Source organism: Geotrypetes seraphini, chromosome 19, assembly GCF_902459505.1.
Source record: "Geotrypetes seraphini chromosome 19, aGeoSer1.1, whole genome shotgun sequence".
Lineage (NCBI taxonomy): Eukaryota > Metazoa > Chordata > Amphibia > Gymnophiona > Dermophiidae > Geotrypetes > Geotrypetes seraphini.
The window spans coordinates 27,772,326-27,788,693 of NC_047102.1; the positions used below are offsets into that span (position 1 = coordinate 27,772,326).

The window sequence follows — 16,368 nt, forward strand, 5'->3', positions numbered from 1 at the left end:
AGAAGGAGCTTCTCTGCTTTTGTTTCTATGGGAAAATGTTTGCAAAATCAGGCTCATAATGGCTTCATTTATTCTTTGCACTTTTCATAGGAATAGGATGGAGAAATAATGTAAGATCATGTGAACTAATGCTGTATTTCTCCCAACAGGAATTTTTTTTTTTTTCCCTTCTGTTGACTGCATGACCACTTATAAATTACTGTCTAAAACAGACTTGCAAACTGAGCTTGGACTTAGATCCGTGAGCTGTAAGGCTTTTGAAGAAGTTGTTATAGAATCAGGTTTTGCCAAAATAATGAGAATTTCAAAACCGTCTTACAGCATTTGATATTAGAATGAAGCACTTCATGGTCCTTCACAAGTTCAATAGGAATCTTGCAACTCAGCACGGGTCAAAAGGATTGATAGGCTTTGTGATGGTAAAATGATTTCCCACCAGATGAGAATTTGTGGAGGACCTTATTGGGAGTGGAAGAGTAGCTTAATGGTTAGTACAGTCTATCGCAAATTGTGTGCCGCGGCGGATTCCAGGTGGGCCCTGAGATGCGGGGAAGAGGAGAGATGCCAGCGCCAGCTGACTGCAGCAAGAGGCACGTCCTGTTGTCAGTCGGCCGGCGCTGGCACTTCTCCTCGCCACCTCTGCGCCTTCTCCCCCCCCTCTCCTTTGGCAGCACCCCCACGCCCCCCACTAGTGGTTTTAGGAGGCTTAGGGCCACGGCTGGAGGACATGCGCGCTAAATCAGTTAGCGCGCCTTAGTAAGAGGACCCCTTATTGAGGATCAAAAAACACTTCATATCAACGTCTTCATCTTCAACCAATGGCTGGGGGTCTTCTTGGGATGTATTCCTTTTTTCAGTAGTCTGTTAAATTGCCCCTCGGAGCTCTGCTCTAATAAACTTTTTGAAAGTTTGAAAACATTGACCCCACAATACAGTACTATTCATCACATTTTGTTCCCATCAGAAGGTAAAGAAGGAGCTTAATACAGAATTTATGAAATCATGAAGGTGTTGCCATTGCTTCCAAACTTCAGTGAAATTTCACTATAAATTCCCAATAGGGTAGTGGATATCGAAGAAACCCCACTTTCTAGACTGGTATCATATATTTTATAGACCGGAGTAGAAAAAGCCTCAGAACATTACAGTACATTAGTGATTTCTATTCCGCCATTACCTTGCGGTTCAAGGTGGATTACAAAAGGAGTTATCTGGCCATTTCCAAAGGAATTGAAGAGTAGAGCGAGTTGCTTCAGAGAATTGGGACGAGTCTTGCGGTGTCAAGTTTGTCTTCAAGGATTTCTTGAACAGCATGGTTTTTATTTCTTTTCTGAACTATTTGTAGTCTGGAGTCATTATCTGTAAATTGGAGAGTTGGTAGTCTAGTTTTGCTGCTTGTGTGGCTAGAAGACCGTCTTTTTCGTTTGACGCCTTTGATTGGGGGTTTGAGTGAACGGTTTGTGAGTTCTCCTGTGTCTGGTTGAGGTAGTTTGGATTAGGCGGGTTGTTTAGGTAGGCTGGGCTGTCTCCATGTATGGTTTTAAATAGTAGGCAGTAAATTCGAATTGTACTCTTGCTTGTATTGGGAGCCAGTGTAACTCGAGGTATGCCGCAGTGATGTGGCCGTGTTTCCTCAGTGAATAGATAAGTCTTATCGCTGTGTTTTGAACTGTTTGTAGTTGTTTTATCATGGTTGCGGGGCAGGGGAGATGAGTATGTTGCAGTAGTCTAGAAGACCTAGGATTAGACCAGAAGGTCACTTAAATTTCCAGGCCAACTCCAAACTTCAATCATTGGCACAACACCCCCCGCCCCCGCCCCGACCTTCTTCCTTATTTTTTTCTCATTAATCAGTTTTTATAAGATTGTCTTTCGGTTTTTCTAAAGGTGCTTTTTTTGTAGGCATAAACTTTTCAGATGTCCAAAACCTAAACAGAACTTCTAAAATAAGGGCCGTAGGCTCCTTAGTTTGGCTGAAAATAAGGGCATAATTTTAGGAGTATAATTTAGGAGCCTAATGTAAGGAGCTCAGCTTTTTCTTTCTATCAGACCCAACGTTTTTATCCTTTAATCTAATCTGAGTATTTGTTAATCCGCTTAATCCCGCTAAAGGTTCAAAGCAGCTCCCATAATAAATCATATAAAAAGAATAAAATCTTAATGCCTCAAAGAGAATAGGAATAAAAATAGGCACCTCTATCCTATGCTTAAATTTATGGAGACCATGATTCATTAAATTATGTTTTCTATTTGTCAAATCATGAATTTAAATGCAATTTCTTTTTGTTTGAATTGGCACTGGATTAGCGTTGGCAATTCTTTCAGAGGGAATGCAATTAATCTTTGCATTTCTTCCTTTAAAAGTGAGCTTTTGTACAGCTTGTGTTTAATGTTAATATACATATTACTATGACTGAAGGCCATGAACATTTTTTTCCCTATGATATAGAGCTATGCTAAGTGGTTCCTTATCTCAAGGAAATCTAGAGGGCATAGACTTCACTCAAGGAATATAATCAATTCTGTTCGCCTACAGTCGAAGAGAGATCAGTTAGTCAAAGGTGCAACCAGTCTTCCCACATAAATTAAACCCTTCCATCCCATAATAAAATCGACTTCATTGTCTGAATAATGTAGAGTTTTCCTGGATGAATCAAATGATGCTGTTGGACTTGTGGTTTAAAAAGGAGTCTTTCCTAACTTATCTTCGTAACAAAGCTTTCACTGGATTCAGTCTTTCAACCTAGGCTTCCATTTAATGACACTGCTAGCTTAAAATTAAATGTGTTGCTCTGAATCTTTCTGCTTTCATGGCAGTGACTAGGAGAATGTGCTATAAAAGAAAACCTCAGTTCAGAGACCATATTCTTTCGTCATCCTACTACTGCTGCTACTATGTATCATTACTATAGCTCTGAAAGACATACACAACTCTATACATTTAACATTCAATAGATGGTCCCTGCTCAGAAGAGCTTACAATCTAATTTAGAAAGATAGGACATCTCAGGGTTGAAAGCAGCTTTAAAAAAGTGGGCTTTTTGCTTGGATTTGAATATTACTAGAGACGGAGCATGACGTATTGACTCCGGCAGCCTGTTCCAGGCATACGGCACGGCAAGAAGGGACAGAGTCTGGAGTTTGAAGTGTAGAGGAAGGGTACAGCAGGAGGTTTCCAAAAAAACAGAATAGTTAAAGTATAAGACACAGGGAGGCCGGTTTTCAAAGCTATACCTACAAGTTTATGGTTTATTTACATTTGATATACCACATTTTCCAATTAGTGGATCAATGCGATGTACAATAAAAAAAAAACAACAACAACAAATTAAAGGAAAGGAACTCCAATAAAATAGAACAGGAAAGCTCCAAAATTCATACAGGACAAAGTAAAAAATTATTCTGCATCATACCTGAGTGGAGAACATCTAAAAATTCACAGACACAATACTCCCCCCTTCTATCAAACCGGCTGTGGCGGTAACAGCTCCAACATTCAAAGGAATTCTATGAGTGTCGGAGCTGTTGCTGCTGTGACCGGCGTTAAAAAACGCATGCAAATTCTGTTTGCAGGACTTTTACGCAATTATGCGGTAGTATACACAAAGAATGCGCAAGGGAAGATTATACTTCACTTTTACCCAGTCTTCATGTAAGCTTTCCTGGGGATGTAGTGAATGTATGGAATACCTGCGCGCATTTACACTATATGGGAGTCTGTATTATAAAGACATCTGAGTTCCCGTGGCTTTCTCTATACATGGACTATCAGATGAGAGCAGGAACCACCCTACTAATACAAGTAGAAAAAAAATCAATCCCGTAGACTTCCACATTCCTCATCAATCCAAAATATATCAATACATCCAAATATTTAAATGTCTCAAAGGAAATATCGAGACTTCAAAAAATAAGAATTGAAATAATGGGACAGACCAAAGGTCCATCAAGTCCAGTATCCTGTTTCTAACAGTGGCCAACCCAGGTCCCAAGTACCTAGCAAGCTCCGAAGTAGTAAAACAGATTTTGTGCTTCTTATCCTAGGAATAAGCAGTGCATTTTCCCAAGCCATTTCAATAATGGCCTATGGACTTCTCTTTTAGGAAATTATCCAAGCCTTTTTTAAACCCTGCTAAGCTAACTGTTTTAAATCTACTACTTAGTAGCTTCATCACATGCCCTCTAGTCCTAGTATTTTTGGAAAGAGTAAACAAGCAATTCACTATCCTTTTCCACTCCACTAAGTATTTTATAGGCCTCTATCATATCACCCCTGAGCCATCTCTTCTCCAAGCAGTAGAGCCCTAGCCACTTTGGCCTTTCCTCTTATGGAAGTGATCCCAAATAGCCAAATAATTGTCAAAAGAGTAGAAACAACTACTTATCTGTGAAAGACTATAATTGAACCTGTTGATCAATGACGTATCGGTTTTTGTAACATCCTGAAGAAATATGCAATAGCAATTCCCGGATGGATTCATGTCCGCAAGCCCAACATTTTTCAAAATGTTGGGTTTTGATTGGATCTTTATATGGTTAATTAATTATTTTTTCTAATAGGTAGCCATTATTTTGATAATGTGTTAAATTATACAAGGACGCACAACATATATAATATGTTCATATAATGAGTCAAAATGTTGTATGATCGTGGCACCTCTTCAAACCCAGCATGCACCCAAAAAATGGGAGAAAAAGCCTCAGACTAATGTAGCAGTATAGAACCAAAAGGTACAAATCAAAACCTCGGTGCCACGATTATTTTGATAATATCATTTATTACATATCACTGGGATTTACTTAGGGATTCTTTTACTAAGCTGCATAAAAAAGTAGCCTTTTTCCCTCGTGCCAAGTCTGTTTTTACCACAGCTAGAAAATGGCTAATTTTCCATTGTCTGCATTAACGGCCATGTGCTAATGTTGGATATTGTGGAGGCAGACATGATCAAAGTTGAAGACGTCTTAAAAAGCTTTATTAAAATAGGTTAAACATGGCCATTTTTTGCTCTGCATGGGCTGCTTCAGGGGCTTAACTTTTATCTTTGGAGTTAGGAGGTCCTACAATGCCTTATTGTAATGTTTTTCACTGATACCACAAGCTGCCCAGAGCTGTGTTGGGTAGTATTTTAACCTACTTTAATCAAGATTTTTACGGCCTCTTTGACCATATCTGCCTCCTTGATGTCCTTCCTTTGGGACTTAGCGGACCACTTGCCTACTTGTTTCTTGGATCCTCCTGTGCTTATGTTGCATATGGCCATTACCTAAAATTGGTGTGTGAGGCCTTACCACTCGTGTGTTAATCCCATGCTAATCAGTTAGAGTGTGGTAATGTGGCTGAGCTAATTATTTCATGTTGTCATGTCCACTCTCTGACCACAGTTAGGCCCCCTCAGAGAAAAATCTAGAAGAAAATCTTTTAGTGTGTGGTTTGCATGCGTACATTGGTCTTTTATTGCAGGATGCCTGAGTGTGTCCCATGGTAAGCCCTTAAAAGATGTGGTAAATTCACACTAGCAGCTTAGCAAAAGGAACCCGTGACGTACAGTTTTTCCAGAACAGGCTCCAAATTGGAGCCATTTTAGACTTTCCACATAGACATCTTGTTATAAAATCTACCCCATAGAGTTTTTCTTTTCAGGGTTAAATTCTCTGCTGTTGTTTTCAGTAGCCAATGCTTAACTCGTGCTGCAAAAATATCAAATCCATTTTTGAAATTGGTAATACAGTAAAACCTTGGATTGCAAGACAAGCAAAACATTTGATTAAATTTTAACTTGATATACAAGTAATGTCTTGCAATACAAGTATGTACAGTGTAGTATTTTATATAAAAGTTTGGGGTTGTGGAATGAATCGTCTTGAGTTTCCATTATTTCTTATGGGGAAATTCGCTTTGATATACGAGTGCTTTGGATGACAAGCATGCTTCCGGAACAAATTTATGCTCGCAAACCAGGGTTTGACTTTACTAACATTTATTATATCTCTAACGCATCGACGCAAAAAAATAGATTTTTTTTTTTTTTTTTTCAAAAGTTTTTTTTTTTTTTTTTTAATTAAAAGGTTTAAGAAATCATTACTATCACTCTTTCCCTCCCTGCCCTGCCCCAAAATACCAACAAAACTGAAATCAAACCGACATCAATCAATAGTTTATATCGTGAATGGATGCCTAATGCTTCTCCTGCTCCATGGTCACTACTTTAAACAAAAGGTTTGGGTTTTTTTCTCCCGCCCTGAATCTTAGCATTGCCCAGTATCAAGTTCTTCATACCTCCTATGATCTTACTGAATGTCCTTCAGAAGCCACCAGAAAGCAGGGATGGAGCACAATTAAATTAAGCACCAATATCCTTCAACAGCCTGATTTGGAGCTGTGATTGTAATATTAAGGGTTTAATTCTTGTTCTCAAGGAGAGTGATCATGGATAAAACTATATGCCTGGATGTATGTATCAGCAATGGGCTGCTAATTTTTTGTCCTAAGGTTCTTGGCACTGTTCCACACGGTAAGGCATTCTTTGTTGCTACAAGGGCGGTTTAACAAGAGCTTCTGGCAGCCCCTTCCACCTGTCACTGGTATGCTTGAGAAGAGGGAAGATGAAAGAGAAAGTGGGCACAGTTCAGGTTGAATTGTGTCAGTTCTGGTATTTCTGATAGAGCATATCAAGGAGCTTAGGAATTACTAATGCCTCAGGAGGTGAGTTGTTGGTCAAAACAACGGCAGGATGTAGAGTATTTTAGCTCCTTGGAAGTGATTAATAAAATTATATGAAGCATTCTTCTCCACATCCTCTAGTAATTTGTACGTGATGTTTCGTCTTTCTAAGTACTGCACCTGCTAATTTCTCTCTTACTCTGTTTGTTTATGACTTGCAAAATACTGTGTTGAGGAAAAAAAAAAATTACCTAACCCTGAGATTCTGTATCTGGCACCTAAAATTTGGCACCGACCAGAATGGTGCTTAGGCCCAGATTCTATAAACGGCGCCTGAAATTAGATGCCTAGATTGGCACGCTTAACTGATCTAGGCACCTCACTTAATTTTCAAATTAATCGGCACCATTAATTGGAAGCACCATTTAAAACAATTGATAAAACAGTTAAAGAATGAATTAGCTGGTAGGGGCCTACCACTTTACGATAGATGTCTTCACCAAGGCATGGTTAAGGGTGGAATCTGGGCAGATTCGGGGTGGATTTTGGGTGTGGTTTGACTTAGGCTCACTCATTAAGGCCAAGAAAACCCTGGCCTAAATGGCAGTACACCTAAGAATTCAATGCCTAGGAGCACCTAAGACTACTAGGCACGATTCTGTAAACAACACCTAGCGAATAGCTGAGAACTTCACTCAACGGTTCATAGACAACAACGCGGACGACAAAGGCGCGCGCCGACAACTGAGCACAAGATGGAGGTGCGCGCCGAAGAAAATTACTGTTTTTAGGGGCTCCGACGGTTTTTTTTTGGGGGGGCACCCCCAGTTTACTTACTACAAATCGCGCCGGCATTGTCAGGGGTTTGAGGGGTTGTAACCCCCACATTTTACTGTAAACGTAACTTTTTCCCTAAAAACAGGGAAAAAGTGAAGTTTTCAGTAAAATTTGGGGGGTTACAACCTTCCAAACCCCCCCCAACGCCCCCACAACGCGGCACGATTTGTATTAAGTAAAGTGGGGGGGTTCCCCCCCACGCCCCCCCCCCCCGTCAAAGCCCTAAAAACAGTAATTTTCTTCGGCGCGCGCCTCCGCGCTGCGCTCAATTGTCTGCTCGCGCCTTTGTCCCGGCACGCTTTTGACCTGACACCCACTTGACAGTGTTTAACAGACACCGTTCATAGAATCAGGGCCTTAGTGCGATTCTGTAAGACACTCGCCTTATCTGGAATCACACTTAGCGCCCATATACGTGAATAACATTTAGGTGCACCCACTGAGGCCAGTGAAAACCAGGCCTAAATACCCGTGGCTAAGTTGTGTACAGACTGGGCATATTCTTCACTGAAAGGGTGGTTGATCATTGGAATAGTCTTCCACTGCAGGTAATTGAGGCCAGCAGCGTGCTGGATTTTAAGAGAAAATGGGATACGCACGTGGGATCACTTCAAGGAAGAAATTAGGGGGGGGGAGGGGTCATTAGAGTGGGCAGACTTGTTGGGCCGTGGCCCTTTTCTGCCGTCATCTTCTATGTTTCTATTCTGTAACAGTGCCCCTAACTTTTAGGAATGCCCATGATGTGTACATGTTCCTCCCCTGGCCATGCTCTCTTTTGGGATTTGTGCGCACCACTTTATAGAATGCGTTTAGAAAGTTCTGCTCATAACTTCTAATTAGTGTCAGTTATTAGATATTAATTGCTTGTTAAGCAATTAAGTGGTGCATGCAATTTGGGTTGCTTTAATTTAGAATCCGGCCTAAGTGACTTTTAATGCACACTAATAGCAAGGCATTATGTTACCTGTTAACATAGCACATTAACTTTTAGTATGCTCTAACTCAGGGGTAGGGAACTCCGGTCCTCGAGAGCCGTATTCCAGTCCGGGTGTTCAGGATTTCCCCAATGAATCTGCATTGAAAGCAGTGCATGCAAATAGATCTCATGCAAATTCATTGGGGAAATCCTGAACACCCGGACTGGAATACGGCTCTCGAGGACCGGAGTTCGCTACCCCTGCTCTAGAAGCCAACACACTTCCCCCTCCCTCTTTTACTAAACCAGGGGTAGGGAACTCCGGTCCTCGAGAGCCGTATTCCAGTCGGGTGTTCAGGATTTCCCCAATGAATCTGCATTGAAAGCAGGGCATGCAAATAGATCTCATGCAAATTCATTGGGGAAATCCTGAAAACCCGACTGGAATACGGCTCTCGAGGACCGGAGTTCCCTACCCCTACTCTAACTGGATGTTAAATTCCTAACACGTAGCGTGGGTGGAGCCTGTCCAACGTAGTTAACATAGCAGATGGCATGGTTCTATGTTATCAGCTGTGCTATTAGCACATGGTATTAACTGGTTTTCCCAATGTGCCAGAAACACCCCTGATAGCTAATGTTATATAGAGCAGTGATTCCCAACCCTGTCTTGGAGGAACACCAGGCCAATCGGGTTTTCAGGCTAGCCCTAATGAATATGCATGAGAGAGATTTGCATATGATGGAAGTGATAGGCATGCAAATTTGCTTCATGCATATTCATTAGGGCTAGCCTGAAAACCCAATTGGCCTGGTGTTCCTCCAGGACAGGGTTGGGAACCACTGATATAGAGGTTTATACATTTAATAGGCCTTAATTTTGGTTGTCAATAGTCTTCAGGAGCAAAACATTTCTAAATAGTTACTAAATAGGCCCCATGAATTCTAAAGCATAGAAATGTTAATTATGATATCGTTAATGCACAATATAAAATGTACTTTTTAGCCTTTTATATGCTTTTTGGATAAGTGCATAACTCTAGTGTTAGCCTCATGTTCAGTGAACAAGATAATCTGTTTTATCAGGTTGTGTAAGCATTTGGAAGTATGATAAAGGAAAAAGCATGCATGTTATCTGGCATAGTTTTAAATTTGTTCATAACTTTTTGACCTGGCATATTTTTTGGTGAGTAAATGAAGTTCAAGTTCAATTTATTTGGTATACCACAAGTTGTGACAGGGATCTGGCTAGTCCTAATAAAGCCCAGGGAAAAGCCCAGGGAAGCATTAATAATGTTCCAGGGACTAAAGAGAATAAATATCCTGAGTATAGGGAAAATCCTGAGCACAAGGTTAAGAGGGAGCCTGTCCCTTTAAAAGCTCACAGAGCTCAGGTTGGAACGGGAAGGACAGGGCTCTTTAAGGAATTAGCTAAAGCTGCTGTGAGGGGGCGTGGTTATGGGCCGAGTCTCCCTTTTTCTGAAGTTCCCTCGTCAGTGAGAGGGGAGGGACAGCTGGGACTGGAAGCTCAGGGGAAGCTGAGAAGGAACCCAGCTACAGCAGCTAACTTTTGGCCAGCCTTGGAAAGTTCTCACCAGGATAGGGAAATGCAAAACCTTGAAACACAATCTCAGGTTTGTGACATGGACTGGTTAGAGAATAATGCTATGTCTTCTGGGGAAGAACCCCCTATGGAATGGGAATAGGTTTAGGAAAGCCTGAATGTCCTTTTTCCTTGGTGAAAGGGTTTTGTTTTTGTTTCTTCCTTTTTGAGTTTTATGTTTTGTGAAGGATTTTGTATCCTGTTTTCAACCTGGGGCTGGAAGCTGCTGAATTTACTGTTGGGTTAGATAAGTGGGACAGTGGCCACACCTGTGGGAGTACAAGTCTCTCTGCTCCTAGCAAAAGGGAACTGCCACTCAAATCTACCAGAAGCCTAATTAGTGCCTAGAACCAGGTAGCCTAACTATTGCCAAGGCAGGTACGGTTCTAGCACTGCTTGTGGAAATAATACCTAACAGGAACTGTATTTTATGTTCTTTATTTGTGAACTTAAATTGGCCAGCACTAAAGGGTGCAGTGATAAGAACTGGCACATAAGAGAAAGAAAGCAGAACAAGAGAAAATTGGAATGTTTTGGGTTTTTACTTTGAATGCCAAATTTTGACCTTTTTTGTTTGAAACTTTTCTTGTGGATAAATAAAAGTGATATATTTGGACAAAAAGCCCGGCCAGTGTGGTGTGCAGTTTATGGGAGGCACCAGGCCAGCTGTGGCCCACCACGGTTACGCTCGAGCCAAGACTGGGATTCTGTGGAGTTACTAGGCCTCGCCAGGATCCCGGTCCCACAAAATATAAAACCAGGGTTAAAATCTAAACGGTTTACAATATCATAAAAAAATGGGGTGGGGATGGGGAAGGAATGCCTGAGAAAAATAAGCTACTTAGGGCTAGATACGCTAAAGTCAGTCAGTAATACCGACTGGATCGCTGTTAGTCAATTCTCTGGCCGATTGTGGGCCAGCGATTGATGCGCTACCAACTTTGCATGCAAATGATTTGCATGGACGTGTAAATCATTTGCATGCAAACCCGACAGATCAATCGCTGAGTGAGCAATTGACACATGCGCAGAGCCCTATCAGCAGTGACAGGAAAAACAACCTCCTATCACTGCTGTTAGGGCTTCTTTTTTTTTTAATGGCACATGTGCATGTGTTACACATGCACAATCTGCCCCCATTAAGAAAATAGCCCCCTGTGCTGATGGCCCTCCCCAATGACCCCCCACCCCACCCACAACAGTGAAAATGGCAGAAGGGATGCCTACTCCCTCCTGCCTGGCTGAATACCCTGCGCCATGCCCCCACCAGGTCCTGGACCCCCATGCTACCGACCCTCCCAGTCATCCCCTATCCTCTCCCCTTCTTCCCCCACAAGAAAGGCAGGAGTGATGCCCACTTCATCCTGCCAACGGAGGCCCCCCTGAACCATCCCCTACCCTCCTTCCAAGAAAAAAAAAGACAGGAGGGATGCCCACTGCCTCATGCTACCAGATGCTCCCCCGAACTTCACGGCCACTCTCTAATGCCCCTCTCCCCTGTCATACCTTTGGTTGAAATTGGGAGCTGGAGGGAAGCACAGTCCCTCCAGATCCAAGGTCTGCCCGTCGAAAATGAGGGGCTTTCCCGTCCCTGGTGCACCATATGATGCACAGGGAGGAGCCTAAGGCCCTGATTGGCTCAGACTTCAGACCTTAGGCCCCTCCCAGTGCATCACATGGGATACAGAGGGAGGAGCCTAAGGCCCTGAATGGCTCAGATGCCTGAGACCCCTCCCCGTGCATCACATGGTGCACTGGAGAGGGGAAGGCCCATCATTTTCAATGGGTGAGCCTCAGACCTGGAGGAACCATGCTTCTCTCCAGCTCCCAACATCTAAAAAAGGTACCGGGGGGGAGGGGTCAGGGAGTGAGAGTGGGGTTCAGGGGATCATTCAGTGGCAGGAGAGAGCTGCCATCCCTCCTGCCTTTTTTCCAGGAGGAAGGGGGGAGGGCTCGGGGGGGGGGGCTCCGTTTGCAGGAAGGAGTGGGCATCCCTCCTGCCAATTTTCTCTCAGGGGGTTGTGGATTCCTGGTACCACGTTTGTCAGTGACTTTTTTCTTTTTTTTTATGGGACAGATATTTTGTGTGTGTAACACATGCAAAATATCTATGCCATTGGAAAAAAAACCAGGCAGACCTGTCAGTAACACAGTTACATAGCTACCGACAGGTCTAGACCAGTCGTTGTTTTCCAATAGCTGAAACCCCTGGTTTTTTGTTTTTTTTTGGGGGGAGGGGGGTTGAATAGCCAAGCAATGTTAGTGCAATAAATTGCTTGACTACTTTGCATGGGATTTTAGCTAATTTGCATAGCTGGATCAGAAAATGGGTGATCAAGGGGAAAAACACGTAGTGAGCCTTTTATGCATCAGGTCAGTAAAAGTGATCGTCACTAGACCTGTGAAAACAGGTTTAATGATGATCACTGACTTTAGTGCATCTAGCCCTTAGGGTTTAATTTGCTAAAACAACGGTGAGCAAACTCCAGCTTGTGAGCCACCCCCAGCCCATGGTGCCCTTCCGTTGCTTTGTGCTTTTGCCCATGGCATGAGTGTGCTGGCGTATCGTGGCAGCACCACTTCTGCTGGCTTGTGGGAGAGGAGGAAGAACCATTTGTGGGCCTGATGAAGTGGTTTCATGACTGCAGACTTGGGCATAATATAAGTCTGGGGGACTCCCACTCCTAGACTGGAGCTTTTCTTCCATTCCTTGAGACTGGTTTTATTGTGACTTTGTTATAATATTATTATTATTATTACAAATTGTTTGATTTGCAAGATTTATGTTTGAATGTTAGATTTTATGTCTGATTGTTCTATATGTTTTAAGTATTTGACTAAAGTTGTGTATGTGAAATTGTATTCGGTCTAGAAGGAAAAGGAACTTGATATATCCCTTTTTCTCTGTGGTTTACACAATTAAAGCGTTAAGTGACTTGCCAAGGGTCACAAGGAACTGCAGTGGGAATTGAGCTCACAATCGCAGGTTGCTGAGGCAGCTGCTCTAATCACTAGGCCACGCCTCCACTATATGATAGAACACAATATAAATACTGAAATAAAATAAATACAAAATGTTGTCTATATGGAACAATCTCAATGTTCGGTCAGCCGGGTGGTAGTAGCATCATCTTTCTAGAAAAGTCATAAGCTGCTCTTGACTTGCAAACGTATGGTGGAACAATTATTATTTTTTTTTTTTTAATTGAATACTTTGATTAACACATTTCCATTTACTTGTAAAGACACTGCCATTGGTTTTGTGCCTCATCCCCATCAGTATTTTTGTGTCCATTTGCTCGAAGTAGCAATGAGCTCCATAACCTAACTGTTAGGACCAATGCCAAGACGCGCCGTTTTGCATGGATGATGGCTGAAATTCTCGCAAGAGAACAACAGCGAGACATCTTTTTCATCAGATGACGATATCGCTAGAAAGGACAAATTATAATGTTCCATCGGTAATTGATGGTTATTTGTTGATTCTTCTGTTATTGGGCCAAAGCCCATAAAAAAATAATATATTCTTGTAATTGTTAAAATTAAATTCTTTGTTTTTTATTGCATAACAAGCACTATAATACCCTTTATAACAACTTACAGCTTCTTCATTTTGTCTCACTCACTGAAAGATATAATTACAAAATAAATTGCCTTTTCCACTGAAATATCACCCCAAACATTTTCAAGCTGTGTTGTCTTTCTAGAGAAACTTGTTTAAATATGTTTCAATTAGAACCTACTTAATCTTTTGATGGTTGCAAGGGTTGTTTACATGCAAGACATGCCATGTTCATATCAGCAAAGTTAAAGAAAATTGTAGTTTCAAATCTATATTTGCTCCTAAGTTTAAAAATATTAAGGCTGCATTATAGATGTCTTTATTACTTTACCAAATGAGCAGCATAAAATCTGGTTGGTAATTAACAATTTATGTATATGTTATTACATTTCAGTAAAGACCAAGTATTTATCCTCTCTGGGGGGGGGGGGGTTGTTTAAATTAATTTCAGATAGATATTTATATTAGCCCTATTAAATATGTTTGCATATTCTAGTTATCCATTTGATATATTAACAAAAATACTTTGCTGTCTCACATATGTGCTTTAAAGTTTTTTTTATATAGCACCTGACAGTATTAGGTAATAATTCAGTTTTCCTTGTTTTACTATTGATTTAAAGAAACAGAGAAACATGATGGTAGATAAAGGTCAAATGGCCCATCCAGTTTGCCCATCCCATTCAAAACTAAAAAGTCTTATCAGCTAAGAAGGTTGGGATGGAAGACTTGTCCAAATCAGATTTTACCTAATTTGAGCCCAGATTATTTCACTTTATAACACATTGTGGTGACTATTCGGTTTAATGAGAAAGGGCCCAAATTCATCCAGCTTGTGTTTGAAAGTTCATCGAAATTACTGCCAAGCAACCAGCTGCAAGGAACAATGCTGGAAGTGTTTCTCAAGTATCTTTGTGGAAGAAAAGAATATTCAGAATACAAATCCCAGAGGAATTAGTGTGCTAAACCTTTCAGGAAACAAGATGCAAACTCCTTTTGCAATCATATTGGAGATAGAATTGATCTTGTTTTTGATAAGGTAGCATAGTTGCTCTGTTAGTTCACTTGAATCACTCATTTTATTTTGAGCTGGTGAAGGGTGTAAAGCTCCACAAAACCAATTCAAAATGATATTGGGTTAGTCTTTTTAAGAGGTATCACCTTAGGGTTTTCATTTATTGACCTTCATTTCCACATTTCTGTTCCTGGAAATTAACTTGGCATCAAGGTTATGTCCTGCCACTTTCGAAGATGATGATATTATCTCTGCTCTAAAAGCAGAGAGGTCCATTCTTCTGTATCCCAAGTAGCTTTCTAGAAAATTCTTTACAGGTTCATAATACAATTTACAGAGATGTGCTGTAAATGAAGGGACAGTCTGAAAAAAAATGATAATGCTTCTTTAGTTTTTAAAATTAATTCAATGTATATCTCTTTCTTTGGGAACAGATCCCTCTTGTGTGGAAAAACTACTTTCTAAAGACTGGAAGGAAAAAATGGAAAGACTGAACACAACAGAGCTCTTGGGAGAAATTAAAGGTACAGTGCTAATGATTTTATCCACGTGATATTTTATGCCTAAAAATAGAAGCTTTGAAGATGGTGGGTGTCAATGTTTAAAGCAGTGAATGTGCATAAGATCTAGTTGCATGCAAATAGCTCTCATGCATATTTATTGTGGAAATCCTGAAAACCAGACCGAGTTCTGGAATCAAGGACTGGATTTGAGGACCCCTACTCCAGGCTAACTGGTGTCTGAAATTTGTAGTCTCGCGCTATAGTGATATCGGTTCCGGCACAATACCCCCACTCTCAGTGGGAGTGGCTTTAACACGGCATCCCCTTTTCTCTTTCTTCTATCCAGCATCCCTTTTCCTTCTTACCCATCTTTTCCCCCCAAATTCATTATCTCCCACATCCCATCTTTTTTTCTACCTGCCCTCATGATGTCGAAGGACATGGAGAGGTGGAGTAGGGAATGCCCACCTGGCAGCACCTGTAGAGAGAGCACATATGTTGCAAGTCATCCCTGGGAACACAAAAATTCTTCTTTTAAAATGTTTTTCTCTGTTTCTCAGTCTAGTGCCCGCCGTTATTAGCGAGCAAATTCTTTAGAAATTATTTCCTTGTCTAGTCTCAGGAAAACTATTTTTTCTCATATTTCAGATTTACTTTATATCATTGTAATTACAACTTATTACTTAGGCATACACCAGTTACAATAATACAGTACAATATAATAGATTAACAAGGGCCAAGCAAGTGGTTCAATGCAGTTTACTACTGAAGAAAACTATGGAATTCTTGGGACTTACAGAAAAAAAAGTAAAAAATCAATAAAACTGAAGGGAAATCAGATATCTGGGTATTTTTTAAACAGCCAATTTGGGAGGCACAGAATACCCTAATGCTTTCTGTAAGGTTGCAACAGGAAACTTTCTGAACATTTGCCAAAGGTCAAATGCTTTTGCAGTAGGTGGGGAGTCATTTCTGCAATTCTCTTAAATAATTTTTGGGAACCTGCACTGTGGTTGAATCACCCTGCTGAAATGTGGCTATCTCTAGAGTTAAGACAAAATGCTGGGTTGGAAATTTAAGCTATCTACTGTACAGAATCGCACTAAGTCAGTCAGTAAAAATGCTAGATTGTGCATTGTCGTCACGTGAGCCGGACAATTACATATTTCTGGAAATGCAGCCCAGAGATGGTCTTTTGGGAGACTGAACTCAAGGAAAGTGCCATCTTGGAGTCAACTGTGTGTAAACTATGGGGAAAGAAAGTGGGT

The 16,368-nt window shown here is 41.1% G+C and overlaps 1 protein-coding gene across 15 annotated transcripts in view; it reads left to right on the forward strand.

Moving 5' to 3' along the window:
* Positions 1-16,368, forward strand: part of SOX6 (SRY-box transcription factor 6) — a 945,693-nt gene that overhangs the window by 535,369 nt on the left and 393,956 nt on the right. For all 15 annotated transcript variants that reach the window (XM_033928339.1, XM_033928344.1, XM_033928338.1 and 12 more), the window contains one exon: positions 15,032-15,121. In XM_033928339.1, the coding sequence (XP_033784230.1) occupies positions 15,032-15,121 (90 nt within the window). The remainder of the gene's footprint in view (positions 1-15,031; positions 15,122-16,368) is intronic.